The 18,579-nt window shown below is 42.1% G+C and overlaps 1 protein-coding gene across 3 annotated transcripts in view; it reads right to left on the reverse strand.

Moving 5' to 3' along the window:
• Positions 1-2,978: 2,978 nt before the first annotated feature.
• Positions 2,979-18,579, reverse strand: part of LOC148019450 (uncharacterized) — a 31,293-nt gene continuing 15,692 nt past the window's right edge. For 2 of the 3 annotated variants that reach the window (XM_087661083.1, XM_087661084.1), the window contains exons 2-4: positions 9,154-10,217; positions 3,657-3,731; positions 2,979-3,518 (exon numbers count right to left, since the gene is read on the reverse strand). In XM_087661083.1, the coding sequence (XP_087517209.1) occupies positions 3,399-3,518; positions 3,657-3,731; positions 9,154-10,077 (1,119 nt within the window). In that variant the 5' untranslated portion in view covers positions 10,078-10,217 and the 3' untranslated portion in view covers positions 2,979-3,398. The remainder of the gene's footprint in view (positions 3,519-3,656; positions 3,732-9,153; positions 10,218-18,579) is intronic. The other variant, XM_087661082.1, reaches the window with a different exon arrangement.

Raw genomic sequence — 18,579 nt, forward strand, 5'->3', positions numbered from 1 at the left:
GGTAGAATGTAATTGATATAGGATTTCCAAGACAATAGATACCCAATTCAAAGACAATAATTTGCATCATTTAAAACTCAAGGTTCATCTAATTTGTGAATTACACCTAGAAGGGAAATTCTGGTTTATTCTATGACATAGGGTAAACTAGTCAAATATTTTTTTGAAACAAGTCATACAAATGATATTTGTATAAACATATTTTTGTACAAAAGCAATTTGTAGAAATATGATTCGTACAAATGCTTTGCTTTGCCTTATGCATAGATGTATTGTAGTATTTCGTATCCCAATAGCCTTTCTCTCATATGGGAGATGAATGAGCTAAATATCAAATGACTAACCAAAAGGTACTAGAGTTGAAAATCATATATATATATATATATATATATATATATATATATATATATATATATATATATGAAAATTTAGACATAAGAAAATTTAGATCAGTTATTTAAATAGTTTTTAGAAATATTTTAGTCGATAGGGACTATGAGTAAACTATTGATTAGGCTAAATTAGATTTTATCAATAATTTACTATAGCCATGTATATACATTGTGAGAAAACTATTGAGTTTAGAAATAAGGTAGATTTTAGTCATGGCTCTATCATAGCCATGTACATGGACTATGAATATGTTATTGATTTAAGCTAAATTAGATTTTTATCAATACTTTGGCATAACCATGTATATGAGCTATGAGTAGACTTTTGATTTAGGATAAGGTAAAGTTTGATCAATACTTTATATTAACCATGTATATGGGCTATGAAGAAACTATTGGTTTAAACTAGGTTAGATTCTAATACATACTTTATCATAGGCATATATCTAAGACATGAGTAAACTATTGATTTGAACTAGATTAGATTTTCATCTATTACATTACCATATATATGGGTTATGAGTAAACTATTGATTTAGGATACTTAAGATAAGGCAAATTTTTATCAATACTTTATACTAGCCATGTATATGGGCTATTAAGAAAGTATTGGTTTAAGCCATGTATATGAGCAATGAGTAGAAAATTGATTCAAGATAAGGTAAATTTTAAGAGACTGTATACTAGCCAAATATGTGGGCTCTAAAGAGACTATTGGTTTAAAGATAGGATAGATTTAAATACATACTTTATCATAGCCACATTTGTATGGGCTATGGATAAACTAAAAGTATAGGATAGGAATGATGTAAATTTTAATCATACTTTATTATAGCCATCTATGAATAAACTAATGACCTATTTTTGGTTAGGCTTTAACCAATAGCTTACCATAACCATGGATATAGATTATGAGTAAATTATCAATGTAGGTTAAGATAAATTTTGAGCAATACATTATCGTAGCAATGTATGAACAAATTATTAATTTAGGATGACTTGGGTTTTATATGAATTATAAGTGAACTATGAATTTAGAATAAGGTAAATTTTAATCAATATTTATCATAACCATGTACATAGGTCATAGCTATATTATTGATTTAGAATAACTATTTTCATAACTAATAAATTATTATTATTTTTTTAATGACGACACCTCAACTACCCTTAGGGTGCTGAAAAGCGTGTCGAGTTCTTCCAAGTACTTTGACCACACACTTGGAGGGACAAATTCATAACTTTCAAGGGCTAGTATAGGAGAGAGATCTTGACTTGATAAGGTGATGTGACTCAAAGCCTCTTCTCACCAACTCGAGATCAAGACGAGGAGAGCAACCCGCATCCATAGTTTCAAATAATGACCACACACACTGCCCCTACACAAAGAGGGATGATAGTTCATAGAGCTTGCGAGATCAAAGTTGCACATCAACCAAGGGTGCAAGGTTACTAGACATGAACAGCACCCAGCAAAGCTGAGAGACCAATCCAGATCCTACGCGTGCATTTTCTCATCAAGAATGTATGACATATTACACCCACTGATCCTACCTGGATGGAGACAAGGTTGCACCACATGGTGGGATCATTGTCACCTTAACACACGTAGCAGCCCATCATTTAGTCATATAGCTAGTCATGTAGCGCTCCATCCACGCACACCCACTTTGTATCCCTCCAGAGACATTCTATTGTGCATCACTTTGCTTTGCAGTTTGTATCACAGATTACACTTGGCATGATACACTTTGATATTCAGTGATTACTACCCATTGTGCACAATTTTGTCTCATAGTCTACTTTTGCCTCCCCCCCACCCATCTCTCTCTCTCTCTCTCTCTCTCTCTCTCTCTCTCTCTCTCTCGCTCGTAATCTAGTGCCTACCCCTACTAGACACCTGGGTTCAAATCTTCCATTTTTCTTTACCTATACTAAATGACTGTGCGAAATGTAGGAGTTGAACCAAAGACCTTCTGATCACCATGCGTTAAACTTACCCAACTGAGCTACATCTGTTTGCTCTCTCTCTCTCTCTCTCTCTCTCTCTCTCTCTCTCTCTCTCTCATTGTTCTTTTCTCTAACAAGCACAATACCTTCACTCCAAAGTTCTTTTTCACCCAGTTTTTCTTCTGCTTGATAGTACCCAAAAACTTTGTTGGTTTCAGATTCAACAAACTCAACCCTTCTGGATTTGTAAAATTCACACTTATGTGCGGACTCCATTTATTGTTCCTCTCCTAGTCCCCCCTGCATCCATCCAATTTCCTGCTCTGCAGATTCAAAATCAGATTTCCCCATTTTCATAATACTTCACCTGAGGTGGGTTAAGTTGGTTGGATCCATGCTAGAGTCTTATATGATAGGTTTAAATGTATAACATCACACGAATAAGTTTGACTAGTGCCAAAAGAGAATCTAGATCTTGACAACAGTGCTCAACAGCACGGACTAATAACTGAGTCAAAATTTTCCAGGATTTTAGGCAAATCTATCAACTTGGTGATCTGCTTCAACATATATGTGATCCAGCCAGCACCTTTAACTGACAGAAAATTCGATGGGCAAAATCCCTCCACTGGCATGGGCAGATTGTATGTTCAACCACAAAACAGAGGTGCTGATCTCACTCATAATGTTGCAGAAGTAGCAAAATTGAAAGCCTAAAGGAATTGTAATGGGAATAATGCATGCTCATGTCTGGCCAAATACATTTTCATAAGAATGTGTACAATAGATGTAAAATCTTCTCTACATACAGTATTTAGAGTCATGAGAACAGGGTTCTGAAAATTCCAAATATACACACTCCAGCACAAATGGTGCACAAGGAATTGCTAATAAGTTAACAGCAAAATAGGGATTCCACATACTGGTTGTAGAATAGAACAGATGAAATGGTACAGCCTGATAATACCAAAAAAGAATGCATTGAACAGCTGCAAAGCTATCATGTGCCATTTTAAGACACTAAATACATACAACACGCCACAGACTGTCCTGTCATCAAGAATTTGGACGTGTGTTTCTGGTGCTTGAGGCCCAAACGCCAAATACCAAAAACCAGAACACCACTAAGATAGCCCAGTATCGTGCTGGTCCATACTTGATTCTTGGTAAAACACCCTGCACAGTGATTCCATATTAAAGTGAACTGATCAATACTGAAGCAGCCAACAATCTTACAGGTAAATGCTGCAGCTAGGAGTGAAGTAATAAAAATGCATTATCCAGGGGGAAAGAAAAGAGAAGAGGAGCTCATACAAAGCGAAGGAAAACAACGATCGAAAGAGCGCAAAATCCACCGAGGAGGATGTTTAGCCCTTTCCTTGCAATTCCCTGCACGAATTCAAAACGTGATCACTTTTCACCCTTGTACCAGGTCATTTTCCAGGCCAGATTATGCAGCCACATAGCTTTTAAAAGCTAGCTTGTGAAATAGTTCAAATTCAAAGAAAATTTCCAGCCAGCAATGCCTAGCTTCCTCTACAAGAAAGTCTCTCTTTTTCACCAACATTCTGGAACTCTATAGTTTTTTAAACACTTGTTTGAACAATGTATGCAGTAATGCTGGAAACTCCAAAGGAAGGAAAACAGGCAGCGTAATGAGATGGAAGAGTGACTGTCAAGGAATGCAGATCAGCACGACAGAGTGAAGCCTATGAGACTTTGAAAATGTCAGTATGGAATTGCAATACATTATGGCTGGATGCAGGTCAGTTGGAAGACACATTTAAGGGAAAGGACATTGCCATGTACTCCTCAATCTTTGGCTAGATCTGGCAGATCTGGCTCTCCAAGGGGAGGGAATCTGCTCCACAGCAATCAGTGTCTATCCTAACTCGGGCCCCCAAAAGAAGGGGGGGTGCGTGTGGGGTGGGGTGTGAGTAGGTGGGTGTGTGTGTGTTGTGGAGGGGGGGGAGGTTTGGGGTTGGGTGGGTGTGGTAGAGTGTGGTTGGTGGTGTTATCTTGCGACCATGCGGTACATCACTTTCTGTTGGGCATTCTGTAAGTCATGCATTGGTCAAGTGAAAAGCCTCCTCAAGAACACTTGGAGATCATAGGCCCAAATAGCTAGAACAAAGCCTTATTGGCTAAGCTCATTGTCAAGGGTTGAAACTAGCCTTCAGAAATAATCTAAAGGGCAACGAATTATTCATTCCATTTCAACATCAAGGAGATGTTAGCGGCCACATGTGTCATGCATAGCCATCTCCTACTTGTGAGCCTCACTTTGAGTCAAACAGGGGCATTAGGAGCTCTGACACTCAGTCTATCATTTGTTTTGATGGAGGCGGCAGCTCTTTCTAGAGCATGTATTTCTTTATTAGTTGGATTTAGGAGTGTTCACACTGGCTGGTTATTTTTCAGCTCAATGTCTTTCTTTTTTAGTGAATCTAGATGTGTTTACATTGGCCATGATGGGATGATCAACATTTATGATGGTGACAGCATTTTTCTTGATTATTTTATTCATGATGAGCAACTGACCAGCATATTTATAGCCTTCCAGAGCAGGTCAGCCAGATTTGGCTGATTACAGCTATTTATAGCTGTCCTCCACCCTTGGCTGGTCATTTATAGGTTTTCCTCTTTTGTAAATGTTCTACAAAGAGAAGACCACACTCAGCTTGCTGTTTGGAGCAGATTTGTCACAAAGAATGCAGATTTTCTGCTTGTTTGGGCCTACTAAGTGTGTGGGGCAACTACAATTTCCTTTTGTAGGGTGTAGCTGATTTACCCTCTACTCGGGCATTCCAACACCAAAACACAAATTTCCTAGTGTGTTTACAAGCTCTTTTCAAGAGTTATGGACCATCGCTTTGACAAGTTAATGATTCAAGATACAACACCATGATTCTTATTCCAAAACATGATGACAAAATGTCAACATTCAAAATGAATCATGATTGATCATGTATAACTCATAAATAAGACTAGAGTCCTAAAATCAGCTTTCGAGACATGAATTCATACTACAATGGTAAAGTCCAACAACTAAAAAATTGCCAAAAAAAGTAAGTCTCGTCCAAAATCAACTTTGGTGGGCTAGGAGGGCACTACTATTTGCACATGACAAAGAAACAAGAGTGACGGGATGAGCATGGAAGAAGGAAAAAAAAGGACCCCAATTAAGGTCCCATAGCATCGCACAACATTTTACTAATTGGGCTTCATTGTTTCTTTATCATGGAAACATCACTTTTTTTACTCATAGAAACGTTTTTGACTTTTAGAAACATTTCGGAAGATTCAAACCCAAAGTAACGTGTTCCTTTGCTGCTATGTCCACCAATTTCCACAACCCTCGGCTCAACAATCCACTTCACTCCACCAAGAGAAAGAAAAAGTCATTACCCATTCATGGCTCCACAAGAGTTGCACATTTCCACTCCTCCCTCGTATGACTACACGAACATCTACTTCAATGAGGACATCGAGAACATCATTTGTGAGAGCCCTCCCTCCCATACTTTTGCTCAGATTCAGGAGGATGCCTTTAGAAGCTATCTGGCCTTTGTTCCATCAAAGCCTCATATACCTTCCTTCACACCACCAACGGTCATTCCATTATCATCAAATACATTGAAGGCCATGATTCATGAGTTTCCGAATTCCTTATCTCATTCAGAGGAAGATTCAAAAGGAAATTGTCATGAGGACATGTATTTTTGAAACCTCACTTAACATGTGGATTAATTTATAATCACATGGTTAAGTAAATGTTGCACTTGTGAGGTGTAATTGGGGTTAGAGTAAATTTACAAGCCCAAGACCCAAGGAAATCACGGAATGCCAAAGGCAAAAGTTGCTATAAGTTATGCCGCACAGGTACTTAGTGATATCTGGTGTCAGTTGTTAGCCTAGGTCATTCATTTGGCCGTAAGTGTCAGTCGGTGACAATAGAGAAGTGACGTTTAATGGTACCTAATGCCAATCTAATGGTCAAAGATGGCGCAGAGACATTCGAAAATGAAAGTTTCCTAGCCAATTTAATTATTGGCCAATTAGATTATTTTTCAGGGCACCGAAATAATTATCAGATTAATTTTTAGTATTTAAAGACTGAAAATTAATATTTAATTATGGATAATGCTGGAAAAACCATTTGGGAAGGTTGCCACTTGTCAAAAATGCCCATGCAAGACTGAAAAACGTCTTTAGAGACTAGAGAGAGCCATTTTTAGTGTATTCAGCCTGCAAGAGAGAGGGCAAAGTGCTGCTTGTTTGATTTGCAACCATTGAAGGACCTTTCGGGGCAATCAGGGGCAGGAGAAGACCAATCAACAGCAGGTGACAACATCTATAGGCTGTGGAGATTTGGCAGCAACATTAAATGGCTGATTTTCTTCAGTTCTTTGCATCTACAAGCTGTTGAGATAGGGCAACAGCAGTAAATGACAGATTTTCTTCAGTTCTTCGTGCGAAGAAAGTCTGAATTTTCTCTCTCCTCAGCATTCTCTCTCATCTCCCAGCCTTTCTACAGCCTTGCTCCGAAGATTTCAGCAGTAAGATCACCAGAGGCTAAGAAATTCCAAATTTCTCTATTGTAAACCCTAATCTACAGAGCAGAAATTAGGATTTAGCAGCAGCCTCAAAAAGCATGCCAAAAATTGGAAACTACAAGACTTGGATTCAACAAGGCTGAAGCTATTTTTAGCCTATTCAAGTGGAGGGACCAGCAAATCGTTGAATTTGGGGCATTTTCCATCTCCATCAAAGCGGGTGAATGACAATTAATTGCCCGAATTAAGGGGCAAATCAGATTAAAGACTTGTTAGTCATTTTGAACAACAAGGGAGTTGGAATATCGAAAGGGATTGGGAAAATCCCATTGTACATCAACTTCTTCAATTAAGTTAAATAAATACTAAAAGGGGCGCCAGTTTTGGGCCCAATAGGGTGTCCAATGTCCAAGATTATATGGTAAAGTGTACTTTTCAGTTTTGTGAATTTATTAATTGTTGTAAATAGTGCTTAATCAAGTTATTTACCACCTTATCTGAAGAGGAAAACTGGTTTCAAAAATCATATTCCTTTAGTTTCAAAGGGAGTCACTACTCATCATGCGGTCCTTCGTAGACCTTGGCAAAAAGCTTTTCCATACCTCATCTACCTTTGGAGAGGGTGGTCGACCTTGAGCTGCCCTCTCATCTATCGATTACGTAAGATCTACAAGTTCTATCCAAATTAGAGCCTTGGATGTTTCAGCCATGACTTTTTGGCTGCGCCTTCATATTCTTACTAGTATGGAGACATAGAACTAGTGGCTTCTCACCCGAGGTCAAGTTTCAAGCACCCTCCGCTATCACCTTGTCCACTTTTCTTCTTTACAAGTTTCCTTTCCAATGGAATACTTGGATTATTGGTGTTTCCTTCATCGACTAACATTCCCCCTAAATGTTCCTTGGGGATCCTACATTGTACCATGCCTTCCTTGTACATTTAAACAGTTGTATGTGGGTAGAGAATGTCTCTCACTCCTCTTAGGGCATCTTTTTAGGACTAAGAGGGGGTATTGAGCAACCAAAGTCATTAAATACATTAAAAATAACTGTACTACATTAATTCCAAATTTTGGCCTCTATTTACAGCCCCAAAAAGGATTTATTTGTATTATTTGGCATTTGTTGTGCATGACAACAAATGCCCAGTTTTTCCATATAAATAGGGTTGGGTGTTGTCACCACACATGCTATTTGGGCCAAACAGATCCTCAAGAGGCAGATCAATTTTGTGGAGCAAACATTGTCTACCTGCTTCCTTGGGAGCCTCCCATTAGCCAGCTTAAGACGTCAGATTGCTTTCCTTTTGATGCCCTTGCTCAGGGAATATTGCATGTACTCTTAGCAAATCCTTATTCCTTGCATTAGTGGATAGTAGCAACAAAAGTTGGGCTTCTATTCTTTGGATACTGCAAGAGATAACACAGCTTTTTGGAGATCTATACTCTTTTCTTTACTGGACATTTTGTGAAACTTATTTGGAGTTATTGTGTAAGCACTTGCTTCTTCTGTGGGCAATTTGGACATCCTCAACCAGGATGTCCTATGGCAAATCTGAGCCTGCTATGCCTCAGTCATCTTCTGGTTGCATACAAAGTAGAATCCACAAGCAATCTTCTACAAATCAAGGTGGTCAAAGATGAGTCCACTACTCCAAGCTTGGTGGTCACCTCTGATGATGAAGTGGCAGTAAGTTGACCATTAGGCATGACCTACTTATGCGTAGAAATTTTCATAACTCTCTTCTAGTTGATTTCAACATGCCAGATACTCTACTAAATAAAACTCCTTCTGTGGCCATTTCTGGCTCTGAAGCACATGTATGGAATGATTATCTGGAATCCTACAATCGAAGTGTTCTTTGGTTGGCTGAGCTGCATTCCAACAGAGCTTTCACTTATTCATCATATACCTCAGTACAGCTAATCATACTACACAATAGATTAGAGCACCTTCAACAGCACATAAGTGCAATATTGTCTTGTTCTATCCCACATTATTACGAGTACAGCATTTCATGTATAAATACTTTAGATTCTACACAATCAACAAGCAAAGTGGCTGTAACAGTTTCTCTCTATAAGCAAAGAAAACATGGCTTTTGTGTGGCATTTCCTTGAGACTCTACACAATAGCAATTTATCTTGAAGCCTGAGGTAGAAAGTACTTTTTCCTTTAAAATGGTTTTCGGAGCCATAAAGCTAATGAACTTGCCAAAATTGTTCAAGTTTTCAAAGAAACAGCATTCTACCTACCTTATTAACCCGAGGAGCAATAAGCCAAGTTATTGTCACAGTCAGCAAACCAGTTGCTATTAAGATTCCTGTCCCTTCTACTGCCCACTTGGCTGCTGGACTGACAGAATTGAGTATGCCCTCATCAGGAACATTGATTGCTTGCTCTGCATCAATCCTTTGCAAACCAGATGATGTGTTGCCATGCAAATCAAACCAAGCCAATGCCTCTGACGACTCCCCACTGCTAGTTGATGTGACATGTGTAGCACTCTGTTCTACGATCAAAACACTAGGTACAATCTGTCCCGTACTTCTTATTCTTTGTTGTCCTTGCAGTGATTCTCTTTCTTTCAAGAATGTGCTAACCTTATCTCGATCAGAAATTCTGATGTTTAAAGCAGGTGCCCCACATATTTCACATACCATGGAGCCCCTGCTCAGAAACCAACGCAATGCACATGCATAGTGTGCCAATGCAAGATCATTCCTGCATGCACAACCCAGCTTAATAAGAGAGTCTACAGAGCCTGCTTCTAAATCATCTCCAATGTCAACAGCAGGAGTGGTCGAATGTTCGTCCTCAATACCATCAGCTTTTGACTTGTCCTTACCCCCTTCAAGTTTCTTTTCAAATATAGATTCAGCAACTTTACTTGGGTTTTCATGAAGAGCATGAAGGGGTAAAGAGATACGTAATGCCTTAAGAGCAGCTTCTCCAGTTTTGTCTGGATCAGCACACTGACAGACTCTGCATACCTCAGCAGGCTCCTGCCTATCCGTCTCTGTACAGGCAGTACCTTGGCTGGTGGATACACCTAGATCCAGAGCGTTCTGTTCCTTTCCAGTCAACTCATTTGTTTCCTTACTGATTTTAGATTCTACATCATCCTTTACAGAGCTAGAACATTCTACCTCGCTGGCTCCTGAGGGATCACCAATCATTTTCACTAAACAGACACTGCATAATACATGTACCAATACTGGATGGTTTGATGAGCACTAGGGTATATATTTTGAGAAACCAATGTTCATAGATAAAAATCATTCCTCCCCTGGCCAAAGATTCTTTCCAGACTGAAAATCTGCATTGTTGAGAACAAAAGATTATCAGAACTTTTAAAACAGCACAACCCAGCAAATCAGTTAAAATGCACCAACTAAAATTTATCAATTGTGTCATATTGGAGAAAAGAAAATCTAACCCAATTGAAATTAGGAAAATGACACTACTAATAACACTTTAAACCCTACACTTAAAGCATATTTATGTGACTTGCCAAGGGTAAGTTAGTGTATGATACAATGTAAAGTATCAGCTTATATACTAGACATGTAAGTAACCAAAATTAAGTGTCAAAGACCATTACCAGTGTGCTAGGACTTATTTTGAGTGGTAAGTCTTCCAAGCCGAAAAAAAAGTGATATGCTTACAAAAAACCCATGTTTTCAACTATTCTAAGAGGATTTTTGCAATTCTACCCACTTAAGCTTGTTAATTAGGTATATCCACTTCAATTTGAGTACCTAGATCACTCTATTTTAAGTTGCAGCCAAGCACAAAAAGAACATAAATACGGGAAACGCAAACACCAAGAGTTTGGAAGGTGGAACGTGACAATTAATAACGTTATGTTTAAAGCATAAAGAATACACTATGTTTTGCTGAAAACATTTCGGGCTTGTTGGGAAATGGGGCAAACTGAGACATTTCCCCAAGGGGAAACGCCATGTGGCAGCCATTTCCCCAAAGGGGAAACTTTTCAAACAAGAAAATGTGTTTTGAGTCCTCATCCACACATTTTGGGTCCTATAAAGGGACATTTCCAGGCATTTCCCGCTTCTATGGCACTCGGCCCAAAGCAATAGTGAGGGCACTGGACCAGGCTGGAAAATGACGACAGCATTAGAGACAATGATGAAGACGGTGACAATGATGGAGACGAAGTATGCAACCAGCAGTCCTCAATGGATGCTGCAACCTATAAAGCTCTTGCTGAAGACAAAAAAGAATGATTTGCCCATGCCTCACAATGGCTATTAAATAGCCACAAAATGCCAAATCTTGCCAACTGCAGCCTAGACGGCTACATAAATGCAGTCCGACTGCATTTAATGCAGTGCAAAATGCTGATGTGGCAAATCTGGGACTTATCACAGCCATCTTGGGCAAATTGCTGATACCCCTCAAAGATCCTAGGAGTATCTGAAGACCCAATCACCTCACATGATGAAGCATAGAAGCCTTGGGTAAAGACTTCTTGAAGTGATCCATTGCATTTTCCTCCATGGGACAGTAGGTCACCACTAACTCGAAATCCACGATCCAAGCTAAGGCACTCTAGTTATCCACACACAATTGTGTGGGTCCTATCTGTGGAAAGCCAACCTCCACCAACATCTGGCAAAGCCAACCTACCTTCATAGCCGTAGAACAAATAGCTCAGCACTCTACCTCCATAGAAGATAAGGCCACCGTAGGCTACTTCTTACTGCTCCATGAGATAGCCCCCAATCCAAGGGAGAGAACCTATAGTGGATCATCTTGACTCCACATCACCTACCCAATCTAAGTCTCCATCTAGAAAGAGTGGCTCTCTCCATACATGATCCTATAGGATGGAGTCCCTTGTAAATAGTACAACACGCACAAAACTACTCACCAATGAGCCAGAGTAGGAATCTTCATAAAAGAAGATAACAATGCTACTACAAAGGAAATACCGGCCTAGTGTGTATAAGATAGATCAAAGAACCAACGAGGCACCTGTAATGGGTAGCATCAAATAGGGATTCTCCAATTGCCACAAGCTTGGACTCAAGGTCCATGGTGCAAAAAATAGGCTGATACTCAGAGATACCAAACACCAAAAGAAGCTTGGAGACATACCTATGATGGGAGATGAAGATGCTCTGTGCTATTTGATAGATCCATCCCTACATCTGTCATGTCGAACTCCTATGGCAAGATCTCAAGAGTCTGATCAACCTCCTATGAGTCACTTGCTATGATAATCAAGTCATCCACATACAAGACGAATAAAATGCAACTATCACCCCCAACATTGTAATAAAGTGTTAGCCAGTCATTTCCTGGACACTCAGTGCCACATCAGCACCGTACGTCAAAGGAGGTGCCACACCAACAGTGCAGTCGGCCAGTTTTTTGCTGTCGGCTGCATTTAATGCAGCCGACCTGATGCTGTTTTTTTATTATTTCTTGGCTATTTATAGCCGGTTCCTGTGGCACACTTTATTATTCATTCTTCAATGATTTCAGATTCTGATCTTGAAGATCTGTTGGCTGAGATAGACTGTGCTCGGGCTGACGGAGATCGAGGTCATCAAGTCAGAGACATACACAAATATTTCCTCTGTCCCCTTGTGTATTTCTGCACTCTTATACAGCATACTACACCGCAGATTTTCTGCGTTTACACTGTCTCCTTTTCTCTCTCTCTCTTCTCTCTGTGTTCACTCTCTCTCAGTCTTTGTCCTATACTTCTGCATCGCTGCACTCTGACATGGTATCAGAGCAGTGAAGATGGACTGAAGAGGAGATTTCAGCGCGACACAAGGCTGTGTTTCCAGGTTTCGAGGGTGAGCGGGAGGGCTGCGCATCGGATCAAGGCTGAAGCGAGCGTGGACGTGCGGGAAAGGACTAATCGGTGAATTTGCTGCAGGTTATTGCTGTTCGAAGGGGAGGAAGGCTGCGTTTGAGGCCTTCCATTGCAGATTTTACCTTTTCATCGCCTCCGACGGGTGAGGCAGTGGAGGAATCAGTCCTAGAAGGCTGCGTTTTCACAGTCAGAGGGGGCTGTTTTTTGCGTTTGTGCAGGTATTGCAGGTTAACATGTCTACAGAGACTGATTTGGAGTTCCAAGCGATCATGGACAAGAAGGTGCCTGTCCTACCGGCTCTTCCAACGGATCAAAAGCTTGACGGTAACAATTACCACATCTGGCGGGTGATGATGTTGGCCATTTTAGAGTCTTATGATTTGGCGGAACTGATGGTGGAGGAGATTAACAGGCCCTCGGTGAGGGATGAGTCCAAACTCTCTTCCAATGCTCGTGCGGAGTTGACCACGGTTCAGTCTCATTGGAACAAACTAAATGCCAGGATTCGATCTTTTATGTTTCCATCTTGCACTACAGCCGTGATAGCTCACATCGAGCACTTGACAGTGGCTCGTGAGATATGGCTAGAGCTCGACCAGATCTACAACTAGATGACCCTGATGAAGAGGGTTTCTTTGGAGGTGCAGATGCGGACTTTATCTGTGAATAAGTCTTCTTCGCTTCGGGAACACATCAACAAGCTTCGGCAGCTTCAGATGCAGGTTCAAAATGTGAGGAAGCCTATTTCCTCCGAAGACATGGCGATTACTTTACTATCTCAGTTGCCACCACGATTCGGTACTTTTTATTCCGCTCTTATTGCTTCAGGGCGGAAGTCGACTCTTCGGTGGAAAGAGTTGGTTCCTATGGTCTTGGAACAGGAGGAACAATTGAAGGGACAAAATGCTTCCAAATCGGAGGCATTGGTTGGTCAAGCCTCTCAAAAGAAGGGGAAGGACCAAAAGAAGAAGGAGGACAACAAATCCAAGAAGGACAAGGAAAATGAATCAACTTGCCATATTTATGGTAAGATCGGTCACTGGAAGAAGGATTGCCCCGACAAAGACAAGAAGGATACCAAGAAGAAGGACACGAAGGACTCTAGAGCGGTGGCTGCACCCTCATCAGCTGCTTTTCTACACTTAGCAATCATTGAGAACTCCACCGACAACTTCTGATGCTGCAATGACAGCTCCCCAAGCTCGAGAGTGGATTATGGACACTGGTGCCTCACGGCACATGGCTCCTTCTTCCGTTGGTGTTGCCCATTTGTGACCTTCGCGTGGGCAGATTCTCATTGGAGACAGCTCTTCTGTGTCTATTGCTGCGCAGGGTGAGATGCAGCTTATTCCAGATGGACGTGGTGGTACCCACACCTCTGAGGTGTTGCATGTGCCAGGATTGGGGTATCATTTACTTTCGGTTCATAAGATTTGTGCTTTTGGCCTCTTGGTGGAGGTAGACAGTGATACTGTTCGAGTCCTTGATCGTGGATCGAGGAAGGTTCTCTCTACAGGGTATGAGGAGAATGGAGTCTACAAATTGAAGTCTTCTTCAGCTTTTACTTCTCTTCTTCTTACTTCTCAGACACAGTCAGAGCTATGGCATGCTTGATTTGGCCACCTGAACTGCGAGTACCTTCGAAAGGCGTCACGAGGGTCCTTTGTCCGAGACTTGCCGGACATAGTGGTGAGCCATCAGCCATGTGTCTCCTGCATTCGTGGGAAACTGCATCGGGATGCGATTCCCAACAAAGCTTCTAGGCGGTCTACTTCACCCATGGAGCTTGTATCTACGGATCTTTGTGGCCCGATGAGAACCGAGTCCCTAAAGGGAAGCTTGTACTTCATGTTGATCGTAGATGACTACAGCAAGATGACTTGGGCCTATTTCTTGACTTTGAAGTCGGAGACTTTCTCTCATTTCAAGGATTGGCTTCTCTTTGAGGAGAACCGTTCTGGCCGGCGACTAAAGACCTTGCGTTCAGATAAGGGAGGTGAATTTACGTCCAATGAGTTTGCTCGTTTTGTGCAGATAGGGGCATTCACCAAGAGAGCAACACTCCCCAAGAGAATGGCATTTTGGAGCAGAAGAACCGAAGTGTGATCAAGATGGCACACACCATGATGGAGCACCGACAGACATCTCAGTTTCCGTGGGCCGAGGCAGTGGCTACCGCAGTTCACATCCTTAATCGATCTCCCACTTCGGCCATTGACAGGATGACACCTTTTGAGGCTTATTTCGGGACTAAGCCTCATGTCTCTTATTTCAAGATCTTTGGGTATGATGCTTATGTGCACATTTCAAAGACGCGGCGTGATAAGTTCGAGACGGCTTCCCGACGACAGGTTTTTGTTGGCTATAGCTCCCAATCCCAAGGTTATCGTTTGTTTGATCCCGTTAAGCGGGATGTCTACACGAGCCGAGATGTGCGGTTTGTGGAAGTACCGGCCACAGAGGGGTTTGAGAAGCACCCGTCCTTGGAGATCCAAGGAAGAGTTGGGCTCCCGAGACAGTTTCTTTGGAGCCGGAGCCTCTTGATGGAGATTCTTCTTCGGATTCAGAGTCTTCTCTTCCACCGGCCACCCCCGAGGAGCTTTCGCCGGTGGATGTTCTTGAGTCTTCAGCAGATGGAGAGCAACGGGGAGAGGTTTGTCCTCCTCGTTGGGCCCATGACACCCTCCGAGATTCAGGGATCGAGGGAGTCCCTGAGGAGTGGGAACCACAGGATGGACCGCAGAGGTCACGGAGGAACCAGGCACATTCTTCGGAGGTTGTCTACTTCAACTATTGGTTACTAAACCGTGTTATGCAGGATCAAGAGCCCACTTCAATGAAGGAGGCTTTGCAGTCTGATCATTGGAGGAAGGCCATGAAAGCCGAGTTGGAGGCTATTGAGAGGAATGGCACTTGGTCTCTTGTGCCTCGTCCCTCTCACAAGAAGGTGATTGGTGTCAAGTGGGTCTTCAAGACAAAGTACCTTAGCGATGGTTCTTTGGACAAGCATAAGGCTCGCCTTGTTGCTAAAGGTTTTGCTTAGCGCCCAGGCATTGATTTTCATGATACTTTTGCCCCCATTGCTCGTATGGCAACTATTCGAGCTGTTCTTGCCTTGGCTGGCCATAATTTATTAGTTGGATGTGAAGTTGACCTTTCTGAATGGTGACTAACAGGAGGAGATCTATGTTGAGCAACCTCCTAGCTTTGGATCCTCAGATGGGAAAGTTTATAGGTTGAAGAAGGCCTTGTATGGCTTCAAGTAGGCTCCGCATGCATGGAATGAGAAGATTGACTCGTTTCTTAAGTCGAAGTTGGGATATCGGCGCTCCAAGGCCAATCCGCAGCTTTATGTACACACTTCCAAGGTTGGTCGTGTGTTGTTTGTGTTGTATGTTGATGATTTGATTTTGACAGGGGATCATGCACAGCAGGTCCGAGAGACCAAGACAGCTTTACATCAGGCATTCGAGATGACGGATTTGGGGCTTCTTCATTTCTTCTTGGGTCACGAGATTTATCAATCTCGGAGGGGGATTTTCATCTCTCAACAGAGGTACGTTCAAGAGCTCTTGGTGACTTTTGAGATGGAGACTTGTCGGCCCATTACTACTCCTATGGATCCGAATGTGAAGGCCACTTCACACTCAGATTCTCCCGTGATGGATGCTTCACGCTACCGTCAGTTGATTGGATCCTTGATTTGGCTTCTCAACACTCGTGTAATCTTTGTTTTGTTGTGGGTCTTTTGGTTGGGTTCATGATGGAACCCAAACAAGTGTGTTGGCAGGCTGCCCTGAGGATTCTTCGGTATTTGAGGGGGACCTCTGACTTAGGGATTTCTTATCCCGCAGGTACGATGCTTCCGATCTGGTTCTTGCAAGTTGGAGTGACTCGGATTGGGCTGGAGATGTGGACCATCGATTTATCTTGGGTACAGGTGTTATCTCTTGGAGTAGCAAGAAGCAGCCCACGGTAGCCCTTTCTTCTACTGAGGCGGAGTATCAGGCTGCGTCTTTCACCACATGTGAGGTTGTGTGGCTTCAGAGATTGTTGAAGGAGCTTGGCTGCCCCCAGACTCGTCCTACTCTTTTGCCGTCCGACAATGAGAGTTACATTGCCTTGGTACAAAATCCAGTATTATATGCCTGGATGAAGCACATTGAGATCTAGTATCACTTCATTCGGGAGAGATGGGACCATTGATGTGGAGTATTGCAAGACGGAGGATAATCTTGCAGATTTGTTTACGAAGATGCTTCCCCAGGCTCTTCTTCGGCACCATTCCAGATCCCACACCCTTTTCACCCGTCCAGGATCTGAGAGGGGGTGTTAGCCAGTCATTTCCTGGACAGTCAATGCCACATCAACACCGTACGTCAAAGGAGGTGCCACGTCATCAGTGCCACATCAGCAGTGCAGTCGAACTGCACAGTCGGCCAGTTTTTTGCTATCGGCTGCATTTAATGAATGCCAACCTGATGCTATTTTCTTACTATTTCTTGGCTATTTATAGCTGGTTCCCGTGGCACACTTTATTATTCATTCTTCAGTGATTTCAGATTCTGATCTTGAAGATCTGTTGGCTGAGACAGACTGTGCTCGGGCTAACGGAGATCGAGATCATCAAGTCGGAGACATACGTAGATATTTCCTCTGTCCCCTTGTGTATTTCTACACTCTTATACAGGATACTACACCGTAGATTTTCTGAGTTTACACTGTCTCCTTTTCTCTATCTCTCTCTTCTCTTTGTGTTCACTCTCTCTCAATCTTTGTCCTACGCTTCCGCATCACTGCACTCTGACATAAAGTTGGGGTCATGATCTGATCCGTGGAATAAGAAGAATCAATCAATCCACTCGTACCACTAAGAAACATAAATCTCCTCCTCTAGAATGCCATTCAAAAAGGAAAACTTGACATTCATCTAAGAGATAGGCTAAGGCTAACGTGATGGGCTGCAAGAGCCAAGATAGCTCGAATAGTAGACATCCAAGCCATAGGTGTGAAAGTCTCTAAATAATCCAAACCTGCCCTTTGTGCAAAGCCCTTGGCAACAAGTCTAGCTTTGTGCTTGTCCTAGGATCCATCAACCAGGTACTTGATCTTAAGAGACCCACCTCACACCAATCACCTTCCACTTCAATGGACCAAAACCAACTCTCAAATCTGGTTGTGCTCGACAAATTCGAGCTCCTCCAGTTTAGCATGTTGCCATATATCCTATGCAAGATCCTCATCAATTGTGGTAAGCTCATGATCCTAAAGAATCAAAGACATAAGGGCGTAGTTCACACAAAGTAACTTGGCTAATCTACATGGGCCTGAAGGTCACAAGAAAATGAAAAATGCCTAGATTCACCAAGAACCGTCGATACCACCAAGGAATTGTGATAGGCTTATCCGACTTCGAGAGAGGTCGACAGACCTCAGGTACCTACAATGCATCTATCTAGGAGAGGGATTCCCCCTCATTAGAAGAAGAGAGCTCTTCCTCAAACAACTCTAATCCCCGAGAAGACACCTTACAAGATAACAGGAAAGTAGAAACACTCGATGAAGAAGGAATGGATAGACCTGTCAAGGGTGGAAGAGGACCAAAAAGGGGGGGGGAGGGGAAGAGGAGGGGAAGGAGTCAAAGAAGAAGAAGGGTCGCCAATAGGTAACGGTGAAGGAAGGGATGAAGCCAGGGCTGTCCACATCTGACAAAAGGATCAACCCATCCATTCCATCCTGTCTACTACAACCCGTCCGATCCTATCTCGTACGACCCATCTAATCTTATCTTGAGGCATCCAATGGCTTCCTTGCGGTGGTCAACATG

The sequence above is a fragment of the Lygodium microphyllum genome, chromosome 20, assembly GCF_053477565.2.
Source record: "Lygodium microphyllum isolate KBCC chromosome 20, Lygodium_microphyllum_v1.1.10, whole genome shotgun sequence".
NCBI classification, from domain to species: domain Eukaryota; kingdom Viridiplantae; phylum Streptophyta; class Polypodiopsida; order Schizaeales; family Lygodiaceae; genus Lygodium; species Lygodium microphyllum.